We start from the raw sequence: 20,249 nt of genomic DNA, 5'->3' as shown, positions 1-20,249 counted from the left end.
TTATCTTAAATGTGACTTGTTCTTCAAATGCCAGATATTAAAAAAAAAACAAACAAACAAACAAACAAAAAAAACCCAACCATCATCACGAACTCATTGTTTTCTGAAGTTACCCAAGAAGAATGATACATTTACATTTTGCTGACACAATGAAGGAATTTGTTGGGATAAAGGATGTGCTAATAGATGTGACAGCTGTTCCATGTCTGTTATAATGGGATGCAGATGTGACCGTAATACCTAATGGGTGGCTCTCAATGTCTGAACCCAACATCCCCAGATTTACATTTCCCCTGATCTCCAAATGAATTCCCTGGTCAATAAATAGCATTCCTTTCTCCTCATCTACAGAGGATGTCTAAAAATAAGTTTATTATTTTTACATCATATGAACAGAACACATGCGCTCATACTAACGAACCTGGGAATATAGAAACGTAGAAATTACAGCGTTAAAAAAAAAAAAAAATCACCCAAATTTCCATCACCTATGGAAAAAGCCTGCTCGTGTTTTTGCATATTCTAATGATAAAACTAATAGAGGCTCCAAGTTAAAAAACAAACAAACAAACAAACAAAAACAAAACACATGCACAAATATAGACACGCCGATGTAATATACGAGAGCGTAACATACACTCCCCGCCCCTTTGAACACAAAAGGGATCACAGCACACCGGGCATTCTTGCTCTTCTCCTCATTTCCACACTCTGGAAACATTCTTCCTCATTCTTATTAAATAATTAACGTAACCAGCCTCTGTGGACACTTAGCTTGTTTATCGCCTCTTTCTACTAAACAGTTCTGCAGTGATCATTATGTAGATATTGCCGTGTAATTCTCAGACGGAATCTGTTGGATGAAATGCTAACAGAGGATGTATATGGTCACAGAGTAGATGCAACGTGTTGTTGTCGTTCTGATATTGAGAAACTTCCCCTCCCAAAAAACCTCACTAACTTAAACTCTTGCTAACAATACATGTTTGTTTTCCTGTGCCAACACTGGATAAAATTAAGCCTAATTTTCCTGCTGAGTAAAGCCGAGCATTTCTCTTTGTATGAACTATCTGTACATCTCCTTGGTCTACTTTGTAGCGCTCAATTTTCCCTATTAATTTGTGAGAGCTCTTGTGTGGTGCAAAAATTTCTTCCCAGTTTTTTTACTTTTATTTTTATTTTTTTTCTTCCCAGTTTTTTGATGCTTTTGAAATGTTTATTGTGAGGGGAGCCTGGGTGGTTCAGTGGGTTCAGTGTCTGACTTTGGCTCAGGTCATGATCTCACGGTTCGTGGGTTCGAGCCCCGCGTCGGACTCTGTGCTGACAGCTCAGAGCCTGGAGCCTGCTTCCGATTCTGTGTCTCCCCTCTCTCTGCCCCTCCCCTGCTCGCGTTCTGTCTTTCTCTCTCTCTCAAAAATAAACATTAAAAAAAAGAAAAAAAATGTTTATTATTTATTTTTTTAAAAATTCAGTTTTCAATTAGAAATACCTACTCCAAAGTTACTAAAAACAAAATACTGCCTAAGTTTTCTTCCGGTATGTCCATGATTTAATGATTGATATTTAAACCCGAGAGCCATTTCAATTTCTTGGTTGTAAAGAATGAGATGGAAAAAAAAAATCTCGGGGCGCCTGGGTGGCGCAGTCGGTTAAGCCTCCGACTTCAGCCAGGTCACGATCTCGCGGTCCGTGAGTTCGAGCCCCGCGTCAGGCTCTGGGCTGATGGCTCGGAGCCTGGAGCCTGTTTCCGATTCTGTGTCTCCCTCTCTCTCTGCCCCTCCCCCGTTCATGCTTTGTCTCTCTCTGTCCCAAAAATAAATAAAAAACGTTGAAAAAAAAATTAAAAAAAAAAAAAAGAAAAAAAAAATCTGTTTTCATCCTCCACCCTGAGTGGCCAGCCCATCGCTTCCAACTTTAAATATAACTCATCCTTTTACCTAGTTTGAAAAGTCCACTTAATAATATCAAATTCCCGGATGAATTTACTTCCACAATTTTCTAACTTTGCTCTGTGCAGCTGTAATCACACTGCATGTGATTCTGTATCATGCATTTTTCACTCCATATCATGCTGGATGTGTTTGCATTTCTGGTCTTAATGCAAATTCTACATGACTATTATTGTAAGGGCTGCATGCTGTTCCAGTTGGGGGTGGCCCATCTTTACCCCCCATGTCTCTTTGGCAGAGGGCATTTTGATTGCTCGCACCCCGCCCCCACACCTCAGTATCAGTAACATGGTAAGAAACTGCTGTGGCCATAAAGTGCTCTCCTGGGAAGCACATTTAGGCTGGGTCAAGAATCTGCTCATCTTGGGGCGCCTGGGTGCCTCAGTGGGTTAAGCATCTGAGTCTTCATTTTGGCTCAGGTCATGATCTCATGGTGAGTTCGAGCCCTGCACCTGCCCCTGTGTTGAGTGTGTGGAGCCTGCTTGGGATTCTCTCTCTCTGCCCCTTCCCCACTCGTGCTCTCTCTCTCTCAAAATAAATAAGCAAACCTAAAAAAAAAAAAAAAAGTCTGCTCACCTTTCAGAACCTGGACTCTCTACCTGGCTCCCTTCTTTCCTGGGGGGGCTGCACCTGGCCCTGCTCTTCCAGGCCCCGAGGGACTGGCCTTGGTCCCACAGCCAGGACTTTGGGAGGCGACACAGGAGCATAAAGGGAGGCCAGGGCTGGAGCAGGGGGTTGGGCTCTGGTCCCACCTCTGGGTGACTAGCCGGGACAGCGTGGGCAGATCCCTAATCTGAAGCCCGGTTTCTCGATCTGGAAAATGAGACCGTCCCCTCTTGAGGAATGTTCTGGGCACTCAGTGAGACACCGAGAGGGTGTGGCACACAATGAGTAGGCACTGGGTGAGTGAATTGGGTCTTGTTAGTTTTCATCAGTTTTTACAAGAAATCTAACCTGCATTAAACTGTCTTAACAATATTAAACTCCCCTGTTTGTGGAAAAGCTCTGGGCGAGGCAGGCCACCAGAAATCCAACGCCCACAGCAGATGGATGGTGCACTAACATATTTTACTGACATCAGCTGCTCGATATATGAAGCACTGTGAGGTAAAGAAAAGGAGGCAAAAAAAAAAAAAAAAAAAAAAGCAAGCAACCAACCAAACAAGCAAAACCCCAAGATTTGTGGGTGATGTCAAATATCCAAATTCTTTTCAGAAGGTGTCAGGAGTTGAGCCTGCATCCAAGGGCTTCCCACAGAGGGTGAACCGTCATTCCCTGTCATCTCACTTTCTGCTCAATCCCTGGCCCCAGGTGACCCCAACGGACATACTGTGGCCCCTTAACTACCTGACGCCATCCACCTGTTGGGAAAGACCAACGACTGTCACTCAAGGTAATCCGACAGATCATAGAGTAAGGGATGCCTTTATCCTTCAAACAAAATTCTGCTGAGAGCCCCACAGAACTGCGCTGGTCTCACAGGCCCATCTTCAATACTTCTCGCAAAGTGGGGGCGCCTGGGTGGCTCTGTCAGTCGAGCGTCTGACTTTTGATTTCGGCTCAGGTCATGATCTCACGGTTCGTGAGTTCGAGCCGCATGTCGGGCTCTGTGCTGACAGTGTGGAGCCTGCCTGGGATTCTCTCTCTCCCTCTCTGTCCCTCCCCTCATTCTTTCTCTCAAAATAAATAAGTAAACTTAAAAAAAAAAAACCAAACAGATACTTCTTGCATTGTGAACTTGGGAGGTAAAAAAAATGTCAAGTGCGGGCAGATGCTGACAGACACTCACCTCTCCTTTTCTGCAAAATCATTTTGTAACTTTTGTTCCTTTTCGAGAGCTATAGTCTCTGCTTGGTTCTTCAGAGTCTGTTCATATTCTCGGATTTTTTCTTTAAGTGCTTTTATCGTAACCTCTGCAGAAAGGGAAAAAAACGACGGTGACACAGGAGCACAATTCCATGAGGTGACACACACGGGGCTTTTGTAACCTGCTAGGATCGCTGTGTTTTAAACTTTGGCTCCTCAACCCTGACACAAAATCAATGGTTACGAGTCCCTTCGGAGACCTTTTACTCCCTAAATGTTAAATTGAACTTTAAACATTTAGGCTGGGAGGATCAATGGATTTTGCTCAGAAGAAGAGCTATCGTTTCTCCAATACAACTTTAAAAAAAAGGGGGGGGGGGATCGATGGTAACATAGAATATCATCTTATTGATGAGCTTTAAATTAGTCCTCTACCGAGGGAAGATTAATAATGTTTTTGTGTGGTTGAAGTCTTTCTCTAAAGAAAACAGTTCATGATTGTGTGTGCGTTTTGGAGGAAGCGGTTTTAGCCAAAGTCAGGTGGGTCCACAGACCTCCCCGGCCGTGGGCTCAGCAGGGATGGAACACTACGTGCCAGGTGGGTGCGGCACAGGTCTCTGCTAGAAGGGCGCAGCTGCAGCATGGGTGACGAGGGCACCCTCCCCCAGGCCGGAGTCTGGCGGGTGGAGGCTGTGTGTGCAGGGCAGGTGGCACAGGGCCCGGGGGAGCCACATCTGAGGGAGAGCGAGTGCCAGGCGCACGGGTGGCAGTGCTGGACGACGGAGGAGCCCTGCGGTGCTCAGTGCTGGGGACACAAGGGCCCTCCGGGGGCAGGGCCGTCCCTGGAAAGTCCAGCCCTCCCCCTGCCCCCCCTGAGTGCATATTTACAGCCCTCGCTTTCACTACCCAAAATGGAAACGCCAGAGCAGATGTAACGGACAGGGCGGGGTCCTGCCTCAGACCCCCGGCTGGCTCGCTGCACCTGCTCCCTCCCACAGGTACCAGCATATCACCCTCTGTGCCAGATGGTCCCGGACAGGGCACTGTGGTCCCAGCTCCAAGGAGAGGGGAGCTCCCGGGCAACCACGCCTGCCGTGCATAGATCATCTCGTAGAAGGCCAGGCCGAGGAAGGGCTGAGGCACAAACGAACGGAGGAGGCCAGGCAGGCTGACCGGAGAGGCCCAGGTAGGGCTTGTGACAACGAGGCTCGGGGCCCAGGCCGCAGCGCTGGCTGCCAGGTCTTTGCCCAAGTGACAGGGGCCCCTGGCCGTTCAGGTTGTAGCCCACATCCACGCTTACTCCCTGCGCTGCACGGACGTGCCGGCTGAGGCAGGTGCACACCGCTGGGCGGTCAGCACCCGTGTGGCTTAGTGGGTAAGAGCGAACGGCTCTTTTGTTAAGGGAAGCAATTGGCCCTTTTCATTAAGTGGAACCCAAAGGGTTCTCCTTAGAGGGAAAGAGAGGAAATCAAAACCAGTGACCCCGTCAGGGCATCTGAAAGAAAAAGAGGGGGGCTTTCTGCCTTTGGGGCTGGCTATTCGGGGCCTGAAAGAAACACTCTGAGACCCTAATGGCTAGTGATACATACACGTCACTGTCGACCCACAGTGACAGGGCCAAAGTTGGGCAGGAATGAACACTTCCCAAGTGGACACCGTGACAGGTCAACTCTGCAGACACATGCGTGTTCTTTTACGTCAATGATCTCTGTGGCCGTGGGAACGTCTAGCACACCTGCCTTTCACAATTGGTTGGAAAGATCTACCCAGCCCGCGGACCTCCGTGCTCCGTCCAATGCGGTTTCTCAGTGTGACACAGCTATGCTCCTTCCAGAGGAGTCTGCGGCACAGCTGGAGGCTCCCACTCTGTCTGAGGAGGTCTCTTTGCCATCCCCACCAGGGGTGGGCTGCTCGCTGGCCGACCGACGCTAAGCCAGGGGCCAGCTTGTCCTGGAGCCCCTGGGGCCCCTCTGGGTCCAGGACGGCCCCCTGGGTGTGTCCCAGCAGGATCCCCTACGTGTGAGCCCAGGAGGAGGAAGAAAAGCCTGGCAGAGAGAGGATCCCAGTGCTCTGCTCTAATCAGCTGCGCCTGGGTGCCAATGGACTCATCTTTAAATGGCGGGGAGAGTTCCAGCACGTGATAGAGAGATGCCTTTCCTGCAACTTTCTCAGTCTACACCACGGTGGCGATGATAAAAACAAGTGATGTACACCCCACCTTTCCAAATCAAAATCCCTGTGTACTGGGAAGTAAAGAGAGGAAGTTGACATTTTTTTGGATGTTGGGAAAATCGGTAAAGATATCAATAAATAAAGAAGCGGGGGGAGTGGGAATTTCTAGAAAAAAACAATGGTGCCTAAGAGTCATTAATATCTGCTGAGTGTTGGGAAAAGTGCTAAACGCCTCCCCAGCACCCCATGTCAGCCTACCCCGATCCTAAGAGGTCAGTATGCAAAAGGAGGATTTTTAAGAGGTGAGATCACGTGATCACTTGCTCAAGGTCTCAGAGGTACACAGTGGCATCGAAGACTCTCAAACCAGGTCTGTTTGCCTCTGGAGTCTTTGTCTTGTTATTTCATTTAAAAAAGCCCATCAGGGGCACCTGGGTAGTTCAGTTGGTTAAGCACCCAACTTCGGCTCTGGTCATGATCTCGCAGTTCATGAGTTCGAGCCCTGCATCGGGCTCTGTGCTGACAGCTCAGAGCCTGGAACCTGTTTTGGATTCTGTGTCTCCCTCTCTTTCTGCCCCCCTGCTCACGCTCTGTCTCTCCATCTCTCTCAAAGTCTCTCAAAGATAAATAAATCCTAAAAAAAAAAAAAAAAAAAGTTGTTTTTTTTTTTTTAAATAATGTAAAAAAAAAAAAACCCATCAGAGGGGTGCCTGGGTGGCTCAGTCAGTTAAGCGTCCAACTTCGGCTCAGGTCATGAGCTCACGGTTCGTTGAGTTCGAGCCCCGTGTGGGGCTCTGTGCTGACAGCTCGGAGCCTGGAACCGGGTTCGGATTCTGTGTCTCCCTCTCTCTCTGCCCCTCCCCTGCTCATACTCTGTCTCTGTCTCTCTCTCAAAAATAACCATTAAAAAAAATTTTTAAAAGAAAAAGCCCATCAGATGAGACCTCTGGGGAGGAGGACACCCCACACTCAGTTACAGTTCCTCGCTGGGCAACTGGCCACCGGGGCGCTGACAGAGCTGTGTGGTGGGGGAAGGGGGCCACGCAGAGCCCCGGGCCCCCCCGCACGTCCTCCAACGAAACGAAATCGAACTACAGAAAACCCACAGAGCGGGCCCGTCAAAATGAGATGTCAGGGGTCACGGGAGGGAAAAAAGAAGCACCTCCTCTTGGACAGTGTGGCGCCCATACCCGCATGTATGCATTTACAGCTTCTCTCTCACCTGCGTGTGGGGGCGGGGCGGGGGAGGCAGCACCTTCTCGCACCTGGATCCCAGCCCACTCAGTCCAACACCTCCCTCTCAAGCGGGACGAAGCTGTGTGGACGCGCCCCAAAGGCGCACTGCTCCCTGTGGAGCCGGACGGAGGCGGGGCCTCGGCTGGTTCCGTCCCCCCACCACGGGGGCAGGGGGGCATCCTCGGGACTGCGCCTCGAAGCCTGTCTCGTGGTCTCAGAGCTAAAGGACACTTCAAGGCCCTTCAACAAGTAATCCCGTGTCCAGCCCTCGGGGCGTCTTAGACCCACTAAGAGGAAGCCCTCCAAGTCGCCCAAGCAGTCGGCCTCCCGCATCCAGCTCCTCCCGCATCTGCTTCGAGAAGGAGCTGGGATTTGTGATTTTCGAGAAGGAGCTGAACACAGCTGGATTTTAGGTGCAGGGGGGACTCTGTCCTTCCCTGACAGGAAAAGCCGGGCAACCTCTGCCCCCTCTGCCGGGGCTGACGGCCGGGCGGCCACGCCACGGGGTTGCTCCCTTTCATTAAACTCGTAACAAACAGGCGCCGCCGACAAGGGGACGGTGGGGCTCAGGCACGCGGGCTTGAAGGATGCGTCTGAAGCCCTCGTGTCCCGGCAGCCATCGCTAACTGACTTCCTGGACGGGGCCCTTTGATCACAAGCTGGCTCTCTGGCAGGTGTCGCCCGCAGGCGACACGGTGGCCTTTTGAAAGGCGGATCCTATGGCAGGATGATCCAGAAAGAATGTTAAAGAATCCCGGCCGGTCCTGTCACAGGGCCAGAAAATCATATGTAGCTATGGCGCTGAGGAAAAGTTCCACCTCCCAACAGCTAAGCGTCGTCGTTCTCTCTCTTCAATGACGCCGATGGGGGCCCCACCCGGCCTTCGCGTGGTGTAGCCCGGTTCGAGCTCAGCTCGTCGGGACAGGGTGGGGAAGGCAATTAGCAGCAGGGAAAAAAGCAAGAAAAGACAGAGCGGAGCGCACAGTGCATCTCCCACCAACCTTGGTTTTTCACTTCAGCGAATTCCTTGTTGTACTCTTCCAGAGTTTCCCGCAGCTTCTGGTTCTCTGTTTCAATGTCGTGCAGACGCTGCACTTTGAGCTGGAGTTGCTGCCCGAGGTCCAGAGCCGGCACGGGATCTGCGGGAGGGGAAAACGCGCGTCACCCCCACTCTGGACACAAGACGAGCCCCTTTCACGGTCACACGGAGGCTCCGGGCAGGCCAACCGGGGTGCCCAGGGAGTCGCCCCCCCCACCGGCTCCCCACGGGCTGCCACCGCTTGCCAGAGGCCAGGGCACCTGCGGCCTCAACACCCCCTGTCCGCCCCCAAGCCCCCAGCGGAGCCCCGGGCCGCACGGCTGGCTGGTTGGGGTCACTCCTCTGCGGCCTACCAAGGACGTGTGCACGGAGCCACCCCCTGGGGCCGCAGCGTATGGACTCGGCCTGGGAACCGCTGGGATTTGCCCACTGCTCCGGCATGGTATGACACCGGAAGGACTTCTCGGTCCTTGATCTGACGGACAGGAAGGGGATGCATGTGGTGACGGCAAGTGGAGGAGCCCCGGGAAGTCAACCCCGTGCCCAGAGCCGCGCCTGCAGGACGGACAGTGTGTGCGGAGGTCCCGGAAGCCTCAAGTTTCCCATAACCCTTACGAAGGTGGAAATAACACCTGATACTCCGAGAGCGTCTTGCCGTCACGAGATACCCTGATGGACATTATCTCACTTGAGCCTCACAGCAATCACGGGAAGAGGATGTGCGGGCCAAAGCGCCGGTAAGCGCAGGGACTTGCCCGAGGGTTCCCGGCTAGTGAGCGGACAGAAGGAACTCGAACCCAGTCTGTTAGCTCCATGTGACCACCCTCCCAGTGAGGAAGGTTCCCTGGCAGAGCGGAGGACATCAACGAGGGCTTCATTCGAGGCCACCCTATATAGGGCATGATGGCTCCCCATCGCCGTCCTCCTTTACCAGGGAAGGGTGCTCCGAGGGGGAGTCAGGGCGCAGCACGCGGTGATCTGGCTTCTGCTTTTCCCGAGACACAGCTGGTGACCTGGCCCGGTGTGAGCCTGCCCAGGCCAGCAGGCCAGCCAGCAGGGGGAAGGGGGAGGGAGCACCGCACTCCTGATTATAGTAGGGAGGGGACGAGACAGCACCTGGGCTGGCTAGGTGAGGTCCCGTGGCCCATTCAACGTACAACCTGCCATCGGATTTACTTACAAAAAACTGGATTTTAACCTCAAATTAGAGACTGCAGACACACGGAATTGAAAACACGGACTCCTGGTCTTTGACTTTATCATTAATTCAGCCCGAAATGGAGAGGCGTTAAATGTTCTTTTGGCGTCGATCGGATCTTTTGTTTCTCCTTCTGCCTAAAAGGCACGTCTGGGCACCTGCTGGGCACCAGCGGAACACTCTGCCCTACTGTTCTCGGCCCCGTCAGAGAGAAGTATCTAAGTCCGCTGGGCTTAGAAGAGATTATTGAAGATATTTCTGGAATGGACGCCAGCATCACTTGTGAGGTGGCTGCGAAGATTTAGTCTCTGGTTGAGGAATGCTAAACACCGAGCCCAGTGGATCCGCAAGGGTATATATTCAAGAGCTCACTTAATTTTCAAATACCAGAGTCATTAATTTTTCAGACCACCCTCAGTTCCTGGAAGCGAGGGTAGATCTCCCGTGCCTCAGTCGGCCAGTCCGCCGGGAGCCAGGAACTCCGTGAGATGCAGAGTTTACAAAAGGCAGGCTCTGGGATATGTCCAGCACAACAGTGGGCCTGCGCGTGGGGCTTAACATAACACTGTCCATCACGTGACGCCCCTGGCCACTGGGCATTTATTCTGTGTGTATATACAGTTTATGACTACATCACTTTCTCATTTGTGGCTTTTCATTCTTATTTTAATCAGCATTAAAATATTTACATTAAATTAGGTCTCAAAAGCTATTTTGGGGAAAATCGTTCCTTCGAAGTAGGGGTAGCAATAGCACCAGAGACTGAATTCCTCAGAACATTCCAGGTGCAGTTTTTTGGTTGTGTTTGTTCACTTCAAGATCTTTCCAGGGTACGCTCCTATGCGCCCCACACTCCCCCAACCTCTACCTTTTTTACCCTTCTCCCTATGGCCTCACACTGGGCCACCGGCCTGCAGAAAACAAACAGTCTGCCCACAGCCACCTTCGTATACAACTACAATGTGAACTTGACCCCGAGGTCAGAGAAGGATTGAGAAGAAGGAGCACTGTTGCACTTGGACAACATTCTATTAACGTTCGCGCATGTAGGCTTTGTGGCACGACAGCCAGCGCAAATTATATTTTTGAAGAGCCAAGCTAGTATACTGCCCTTTCCTTCCCTAAAATTTCTGTCGACAACTTTTCTAGCCCATTCCTCTTAAAAGGCCAGGACCCACTGTGTCTGCTTCGAATAGAAAATAGCTTCTCTCGTTCGATCGAGCGAGGAACTCAGTGACATATAAAAATAACATGCACGTTATCAAGTGAATGGTAACTAGACCTTTAGACGAATTTTCAAAGCCTTCTATTGTAAATGAAAACTCTGGCAATCTCATAATTATTCATTAGGCATGTATATTTAATTTAACACTATTAAAGGTTAATGCCTAAGTAGCAAAACTGGTCACAGAATAAAGAATGAACCGAATGTTCCAACATCCCCGTGCATTAAGCTTCAAACTTTACTACAGTACAGCTGGATGGCTATATGCCTACAGCATTTGAATATTGTTTTGGATTATGTAAAAGGCGTTGCTAAAGTACCTCTTAGGCTTAATTTTTATTACTTGTATTAAAGGAACAGCTAATTACCACATGACAATATAATGACTCTAGCATGTTTGGGCTGGAGACCAAAACAATGAATCCCGACATGCCAAACCCCAACCTGCATGTTAATCTAGGGGAAATCATGGCTTTTTGTCTTGTTAATGACTCCCCGTGCCATTAAACCCCACACAAGCATTGTTGGGTCTCATTCTGAACGTCACAAGCCTCCAACCTCAGCAGCTCAATTAGGGAATTGTCTGGGGGAGGCCAGAGAACACACCCAAGCGAGGAACAGGAACACAGCAAATCCTGCAACCCGGCTGCCGGGCCTCCTCCAACTCAACACGCTTTACCGTCAGTTCCATCCACCCAACGTGACAAACTTGCCAAGTGTTTTACAGCCATCCAACAGTTAATTCCTAAAACACTCTTGGAGGCATTGCATAGCTCATCACGCAGCCCCGGACTCAGAACATAACTACAACAAACAACAACAATACCATCACCTGTATTTATTCAGCACCTTCTCCCAAGTACGTGTAACAGGACCTCATTAATTCCAGCATCACAGTCAGAGGGGAGAGGGGGCGCCGGCATCCCACCCGGGGACAGGGGGAGGAGAGACGCCACCTGGGCAAACAGGCACGCACAATTCTAATTAAGATTTCTGCTTCCCGAACCACCAGTCACCTAAATTACACTGTCTCGTCGAGTACTAATTTAACAAGTATTTCCTACTCATCTGTCTGCGCCAGGCCCCGCCCGGGTGAGGCACTGGACAGGGCATTCAGCTGATTCAGCTGGGACCATGTCTCACAGTAGAGAGAAACCAAGTTCACAAATGACAAAGGGAAAGCAAGGAGGGCCACCCGGAAGATCGGATGAGGGGAAGACCACTCCCAGATGGAGAAACTGGCAAAGGTAAACTTTTTTTTTTTTTTTAAAGAGGAGACAGAATTTCGACCCATGGAGACCGTGGTGCGATTAGCCCTTGTGGAAGATGCAGCAAAGGGAAGATCAAGGAGCAGAGAATTGCCAGGCACGGCCAAAGGAACACTTCAGTCCGACTGCCGGCACCCACGTACTTTCTATGACGTCAGGAATGTTCTAGGTGCTGGCGGGGGTGGGAGGGGGGAATCACGGTGGCAAAAAGACAAAATCCTTGCTCCCAAGGCTTGACATTCTACTGAAGTGAAGGAAACCGACAAAAAAAGCAAAACTAAACAAAACAGAATACTTTCAAGTACTGCCAAGCAGGAGTAAGAGAGGAAACGGGGTGTGGGAACGGGGAATGGGTCCTGGAGACAGACGGGACAGGGAGGGCCTCTCGGAAGAGGTGACGTGGAGGTTAAGATCTGTGTGGCAAAAGGGAGAAACCCTGAAGCTTCTCGGCAGAAGGAAGGGCAGTGCAAAGGCCCAGAGGTGAGTATGAATGTGGCATATTCAAGGCACAGAGGGAAGCCGGTAAGGCTGCAACGAAGGGGAGAGAGTAACCAGGGACACGTCGTCAGTGAGGCCTGTGCTCAAGGATATGAACAAAGTTAAGGAGAGCAATAAAAGATATAAAGAAGAATCAAATTGAATCCCGGAGCTGAAAATACCATGTGTGAAGTGCCCTCCTGGTGAGGTGCAGTAGGTAGCACGTTGGTCTCTTAAAAATACAATGTCTGAACCAAGTCTGTATTCAACTCTACTCCCGATGGGAAAACCCACCAGAGAAGAGCTTCCTTCCGAGGTGAGCCACTGGGGCATGAGAAGAAAACTGCAGGACGTTGAACCAAAAAAAGTTTTGTCGGTTCAGTGGTGAAGTATTTAAGAGTTTTACGCTTAAAGATGAATTATACAATTTTCTTTTGAGAATTCAAGAGTTCTAAATTAGCTGCCCTGATCGCTGATGGCAAATGGCTATCAGTAATTGCTGCCTGAGAGGCATTTCTGAAAAAACAAACACATAAACTATGTCTTTGAAGTGGATGTGATGGTTTAACACTTAGTGGCAAAAAAACCACTTCTTGAAAGATACTCAGGCTATAGTGACAGCATTTTAGTAGCAGATATTTGGAAACATTCTCATCATCGTCTAAACTTATTCAGGGGTGCCTGGGTGGCTCAGTTGGTTAAGCATCTGACTTCGGCCTCAGGTCATGATCTCACAACTCGTGGGTTCGAGCCCCGCGTCGGGCTCTGTGCTGACAGCTCAGAGCCTGGAGCCTGTTTTGGATTCTGTGTCTCTGTCTCTCTCTGCCCCTCCCCTGCTCGTGCTCTGTCCCTCTCTCTCTCACAAGTAAATAAACATAAAAAAAAATAAACTTGTGGGCAAAGACAACATCCTTTACAAAAATGTCTCAACCATTAAAAATTTCTGCAAAAAACGCAAAGAGGCAGGATAATATGGGGGAGGGGAGAGATCAGCTAATAAAAACAGAACCAGAAATGACAAGAGATAATGGGATTTGTTGACAAAAACTAAAACAGCTATTATAAGTCTGCTTGAGGATTTAAAGAAAAATAAGAACACACTAAGGAGAGAAATGGAAGATACAAAGAAGAGAATGGAATTCTAGAGCTTGAAATACAACATCAGAAATGAAAAAATTCCCTAGACTTGGCTTAACACTGGATTAGACACTGCAAAAGAAAAAAAAGATTAGTAAATTCAAAGACAAGATCATAGAAACTGTCTGAACAGAAACATGAAGAAAAGACTGAAAAAATAGTTACTAAAACCTCAGCAACCTGTGGAATGGTATCAGGTAATCTAACATACCTGTCCTAGAGAGGAGCAGCAGGTGTATTTGAAGAAATAGTGGTGAAATTTTCCAAATCTGGTAAAAGTTATAAAGCCAAAACTCCAAGAAACTCAACAAACTACAAACATGATAAACACAGAACACCAATAAACATGATCAAACTGCTGGAAAGAAGAATAAAAAGGCAATCTTAAAAGCCAGAGAAAAGAAGACTCATTCTATACAGGGGAAGAAAGATACAACTAACTGGAGATGTCCTGTCAGAAATAAAGTGGGTCAGTCCTGAGAGAAAAAAAACAAAACCCAAATTTGCCAACATACAGTTTTATACCCAACAAAAATACCTTTCAGAAATGTAAGGTAGAGGTTTTTCCCTCCCCCCACTATTTTAAATGAACAAAAGGTGGCAGAATTCACTGTCAGTGTGCCTATACTGTAAGAAAAATGAAAGAAAATGGTGCCAGATGGAAACCTGGATGTGCACAAAGGAATAAACAACACCAGAAATTATAATTATGTAGGTGAAAATAAAATACTACTTTTTTCATTTTTAATTTCCTGAAAAGACTATTTAAAAGCAAAAACAGTAACGCTCGGTTTGACAGCACATGGAATGATACAGAGAAGATCACATGGCCTCCGTGCAAGGATGACCCACAAATTCACGAATGTTCCATATTTTTTTAACGTGAAAAAAAAGAAAAAATAGTAACACCGTATTGTAGGGTTATAACCAATGTAGAAGTAAAATGAATAGTGATACACAAAGGACTGGAGGGAGAAAATACGTGTACTAGAAGATTCTTACACTGTATGTAAAATAGTATAATATTCTTTGAAGGTACAGTGTAATAAATTAAAGATGCTGACTGTAAAGCCTAAGTAAGCACTAAGAAAATAAAACAAAGAGTTATAGCTAATAAGACAATTGGGGAGACAAAATAAGATCATAAAAATAATCAAATGAAAGTAGAAAAATATAACAAAAACACGTAACACAAGTAGAAAACAGTGAGATGGAAGATTTAAACCCAACTTTACCTATAATTGCATCAAAGGTAAAAGATCTAACATTCCACTTAAAAAGAAGATTATTGGACTAGATAATAAAGGAAAGCATAGCTGTTTACAAGAAATGCAAGTTAAACATAATAACAAAAATAGGTTAATAGGAAAAGGGCAGAAAAAGATATAATATAAAAACACTAATCAAAAGAAAACTGGAGTGCCTAAATTAAAATCAAAGGAAACTTTAGGACATGAAATATTACTAGGGATAAAGAAAACCACTGTGCAAAACTTAGAGAACTGAATCACTGACAAGCTATCACAATCCTAAAGATATACACACCCCAAAACAAAGCTTCAAAAGCATGAATCAAAAATTGAAAGAACTGAAAGGAGAAAAAAAATGCACATTAATGAAGGTTTCAAACCTCTGTTCTCACTAACAGGACAACTAGATACAAAATCAGTATGGATACAAAATGCTTGAACAACACTATCAACCAACCTGACCTGATTACCATTTATAGAACACTCCACTCAAAAACTACAGAATATTCATTCTCTTCAAGTGCACACACTCATAGGGACAGAACATACACTAGATCATAAAATAAGTCTTGATAAATTTAAAGGAACAGAAATCATGCAATGCATGTCTTGCAACCACAATGGAATAAATCAATGATCTAACCCCTCAACACCACTTTAAGAAAGCTGATAAAGACGAGTGGATATAACCCAAAGTAAGTAGAAATTAGTAAATAATAAGAACAGAGAGTAATAAAACTTAAATGGGGGTGGGGAGGAGAAAAAGTAAGGCAAGCAAAAACTGGTTCTTAAGAAAATAATCACTATAATTGAGAAGACTAGCCAGAATGATCAAACGGAAAAAAGAGAGAATCTACAAATTCTAAGATCAGGAATGAAAAAGGGGGCATCACTACACATCCAACAGATATTTGAAACATAACAAAATATTATGAATAGCATTACACCAATAAACTGGATAATTTACATGAAATGAACCATTTCTTGAAAAATTACCAAAACAGACCCAAGAGGAAATAAAAAATCTTAATAGTCATATAAATGTTAAAGATGTTAAATTTGTGGGGCGCCTGGGTGGCTCAGTCGGTTGAGCGTCTGACTTCAGCTCAGGTCACGATCTCGCGGTCCGCGAGTTCAAGCCCCACGTCGGGCTCCGGGCTGATGGCTCAGAGCCTGGAGGCTGCTTCCGATTCTGTGTCTCCCTCTCTCTCTGCCCCTCCCCCGTTCATGCTGTGTCTCTCTCTGGCTCAAAAATAAATAAAAACGTTAAAAAAAAATTTTAAAGATGTTAAATTTGTAATGAAAAACCTTGCACCAAAGAAAACCCCAGGCACAGACAGATTCACTGGTAAACTAGAGAAGTTTTAGGGAAGAATAATAGATATCTTCCATAAACCCTTTCAGCAAATAGGGGAAGAGGCAGCACTTCTCAATTCATTTTGTAAGACCAGCATTATCTTGATACCAAAACTCAATAAAGAGTTTAAAAGGAAAAAAACCCCAAAAACAAAAAACAACCAAACAAGCAAAAAAACTAAAGTCCTATATTCCTTATGAACTTAAATGCGAAAGTCCTTATAATAAAATATTAGCAAACTGAATCCAGCTAATTCATAACAAAGTTAAGATTTATCCTATGAATATTAGGCTGGATTAACATTAAGCAATGAATCAAATGATTTCACCATATTAAGAGAACAAAGGAGAAAAATCATATGATCATCTCAACAGATGCAGGAAAAAATCTGACAAAATTCAATATTCACTCATGACAAAAACTCTCAGCAAACTAGGAATAGAAGGGCATTTTCTCAACCTTATAAAAAGAGTCTACAACCCCCCCCCCCCCGCCCCAGTTAATATCATATTTAATGGTGAAAGACTGAATGCTTTTCCATCAAGTTGGGACCAATGTGATATGTCTGCTTTCTCCACTTCTGTTCACTGTCATACTTGAGGTCCTAGCCAGTCCAAAAGAAAAAAAAAAGGCGGGGGGGGGGGGGTGGGGAAGCAAGAAAAAGAAATATTTGATATTACAGATTGGAAACCAATGTGGATACAGAAAACTTCAGTTAACACTGTCAACCGATTTGACCTAACTGATATTTATGGAACATGTTGCCCAACAACTACAAAGCACACAATCTCTTCAGGATGGAATGTCCTAAGGAATCTACAAAAAAAACCTTCGAGGGGCGCCTGGGTGGCGCAGTCGGTTAAGCGTCCGACTTCAGCCAGGTCATGATCTCGCGCTCCGTGAGTTCGAGCCCCGCGTCAGGCTCTGGGCTGATGGCTCGGAGCCTGGAGCCTGTTTCCGATTCTGTGTCTCCCTCTCTCTCTGCCCCTCCCCCGTTCATGCTCTGTCTCTCTCTGTCCCAAAAATAAATAAAAAATGTTGAAAAAAAAAAATTAAAAAAAAAAAAAAAACTTCGAGAATAAGTGAGTTTGAAAAAGCCACGGACACAGTATTTTTATATAAAAATTAACTGCATTAAAAAAAGTTTATTTATTTTTGAAATAAAGAGCATGAGCGGGGGGAAGGGTCAGAGAAAGAGAGAGAGAGAGAGAGAGAGAGAGAGAGAGAGAGGAGATGAATGAATGAGTGAATGAATCCCAAGCAGGCTGTGCCGTCAGCATAGATTCCAGCATTGGGCTCGATCCCATGAACTGGGAGATCATGACCTGAGCTGAAATTAAGAGCGGGATGCTCAACCGATTGAGCCACCCAGGCACTGCTAAAAATTAACTGCATTTCTATATAAAAATGACAACTGGAAAAGAAGATTATGAAGAAAATCCTATTTACTATATCATCCAAAAACATGACCAACTTGGGGATATGCTGGACAAGGTATGTGCCAGGTTAGTATGTTGAAAACTATAAACTATTGGTGAGGGACATTACAGAAGACCTAAATAAATAAACCATGCTTGAACTGGAAGATTTCGATAGGGGTAAGTTATCAATTTTCCTCAGATTATCGACAGATACAGTGGAACCCTGATAAAAGTCCTTGGAAACACGTTTGTAAAAATTGACAAATTAAATCTATAATTTATACTGAAATTCACCTAGCCAAAACAATTTTTAAAAAGAAGACCAAAGATAAAGGACTTATATTAATTTTAAGACTGATAAGCTACAGTAACCAAGATAGCGTGACATTAACATAAGGAAAGATACACAGATCAATGGAGTAAAATAGAGGCTCCAGAAAAATATCTCACACATAGCGTCCATTAATGTTCAATGAAGCTTGGCCCAACCTCACACCATACATGAAAGTTAACTCAAAATGTTTACAGGCCTAGAGGTAAAAGATAAAATCATACCACTTCACTCAAAAAACACACGAGAAGAAAATTATAACTAAAGCAGTGACTCCTCAGAACATAAAAAGGAACAACCAACAAATAATAACCTGGACTTTATTAAAATAAAACCTTATCCTCATATGGGGAAAAAACATTTGCAGTGCATATATTTGAGAAAGGACTTGTATCTAGAATATGTTAAACATTTACAACTCAGTACGACGTTCCTTTTTTTTTTTTTTTTTTTAACGGGCAAAAGATTTTAAACCCTAGTGAAGATCTGAGAATGACCAAAAGGCACATGAAAAAATAGCATCATCAGTCGTCAGGAAAATGCTAATTAAAATCGCAACAAAACACGCCATGTGGAAAGTCGAAGAGACCGAAAGGAACAACTGATGGAGGGAACATGGAGCAAACGCAACTCCTTCTGGTTTCTCACTGGGGATAAAACGACACCGCTACTTGGAAAAGGACAGTCTGGCAGTTTCTTATCAAGCTAACCACAACCTGCCCCAGGTCCGAGCAATTCTAGCCCTAAATTCTAGCCCGTTTAAAATGTATGTCCAGGGGAGCCTGGGTGGCTCAGTTGGGTAAGCATCCGACTCTTGATTCCGGCTCAGGCCACGATCTGGCGCGTGGTTCGAGGGTTCAAGCCCCACGTCGGGCTCTGATAGTGCGGAGCCTGCTTGGGATTCTGTCCCCCTGTCTCTCTGTTGCTCCTCGACATACGCGTGCATGCGTCCTCTCTCTCAAAATAAATCATAAATAAATGAAATGTACATGAGTGCTTATAGCGGGCCAAATACAACAGCCCCACGCTGGAAACAACCTGAATGTCCGTCAGCAGACGGATGGATAAGCACGTTGTACTATCCCATAGAGTGGAACACCATTCCGCAACGACAAGGGAAGGACTGTGATAGACGAACGACACAGATGAATCCCCAGCATACCATGCTGAGGGGAGGAAGCCAGACACATCAGAGAATATACCCAAAGACTCCCTTTATGCGAAATGCCAGAAATGGCCAATCTCATCGAAAGCGACAGAAAGCAGATCAGCGGTTGTTGGGGTCTGAGATCATCAGGGAACTTTTGAGGCGATGGATATGATCCATATCCAGGCTCTGAGGGTGGCCACGCTATCAAATTATATACATAAAACGGGTGCGTTTTATCATATGCAAATCATGCCTCCATCAAGTTGACTCTGAAGTATGATTTTTTTCATGAGAGCAAAGTTTTTTGTACTGCTGATAAAATACAAATGTGAAGTTGCTTTTACTCTTCACCACATCCTTCTAATTCCATTTTTAGCATATGTCTTACAGTGTATTTAATACGTTTCTGTAATTACACGTGTGTTATCATTTAAACAAGTACATACATAAGCATACGCTGGGGATATGAATTCAGGATTTGGGGTACATGAACAAAAGCAGTTTGGACACCACTGACTTAGACCTGTCTGGCTGCTGTGCTGGACAGGAGAAGGGGGAGCAAAGAGACAGGAGAGGTCACAGTGGCCTGGATGAGGGTGGGGACGGCTGATGTGCATCAGGCCGAATTTGGGATACCCTCTGGAGGCCGGGTCGGCAGGACTTACTGATGGACTGGCTACAGGCGTGAGGGAAAGAAAGGATTCCAGGCTGACTCCCTGGGAGATGCTCTTTCCCGTCCTCGGAAGGTTGGGGGGGGGGGGGAGGGGCGGGGAGGGGCAGGGAATCAACCGGTGGAATTTGGGCGCATAACACACATTGGAAGTCCCTTAGGGAGGGGCACCTGGGTGGTTCAGTCAGGTTGAGCGTCAGAACTCTTGATTTCAGCTCACGGTTCATGAGATCAAGCCCCGCATCGAGCTCTGGGCTAACGGCACAGAGCCTGCTTTGGATTTTTTCCCTCTCTTTCTGGCCCCTCCCCTGCTCATGATCTCTCGCTCTCTCAAAATAAATAAACAAACTTAAAAAGAAAAGTCACTTAGGGAGAGAATGTAAATGGTGAAAAGAAAAAGGCTAAGCAGAGACTGGGATCTGTCCCCCCATTGAGAGCCTGGCCAGGAAGAGAGGCGGCCGTGACGCTGGGGGAGGGTCGCAGGTGGTCGGGGGCCGGGGGGTGGTCAGCAGGCATTACCGACTCTCAGAGTCTTAGAGAGGTGGCCAGTGGCTGAAGCCGTC

General features: G+C 46.5%; 1 protein-coding gene and 1 non-coding gene across 14 annotated transcripts in view; one reads left to right on the top strand and one right to left on the bottom strand.

The window, feature by feature from the left end:
- Positions 1–20,249, bottom strand: part of CUX1 (cut like homeobox 1) — a 377,843-nt gene that overhangs the window by 143,681 nt on the left and 213,913 nt on the right. For all 13 annotated transcript variants that reach the window (XM_058711654.1, XM_058711653.1, XM_058711661.1 and 10 more), the window contains 2 exons: positions 8,165–8,302; positions 3,739–3,862 (listed from right to left, as the gene is read on the bottom strand). In XM_058711654.1, coding sequence (XP_058567637.1) covers positions 3,739–3,862; positions 8,165–8,302 — 262 coding nt within the window. The remainder of the gene's footprint in view (positions 1–3,738; positions 3,863–8,164; positions 8,303–20,249) is intronic.
- On the top strand, positions 14,284–14,385 carry LOC131501756 (U6 spliceosomal RNA). Its single transcript, XR_009256883.1, has one exon. It is a non-coding gene; the product is annotated as a U6 spliceosomal RNA (small nuclear RNA).

The sequence above is a fragment of the Neofelis nebulosa genome, chromosome 18 (genome assembly GCF_028018385.1).
Source record: "Neofelis nebulosa isolate mNeoNeb1 chromosome 18, mNeoNeb1.pri, whole genome shotgun sequence".
Lineage (NCBI taxonomy): Eukaryota > Metazoa > Chordata > Mammalia > Carnivora > Felidae > Neofelis > Neofelis nebulosa.
The sequence above is the reverse complement of the archived record's forward strand: the minus strand, read 5'-3'. Positions and strand labels throughout refer to the sequence as shown.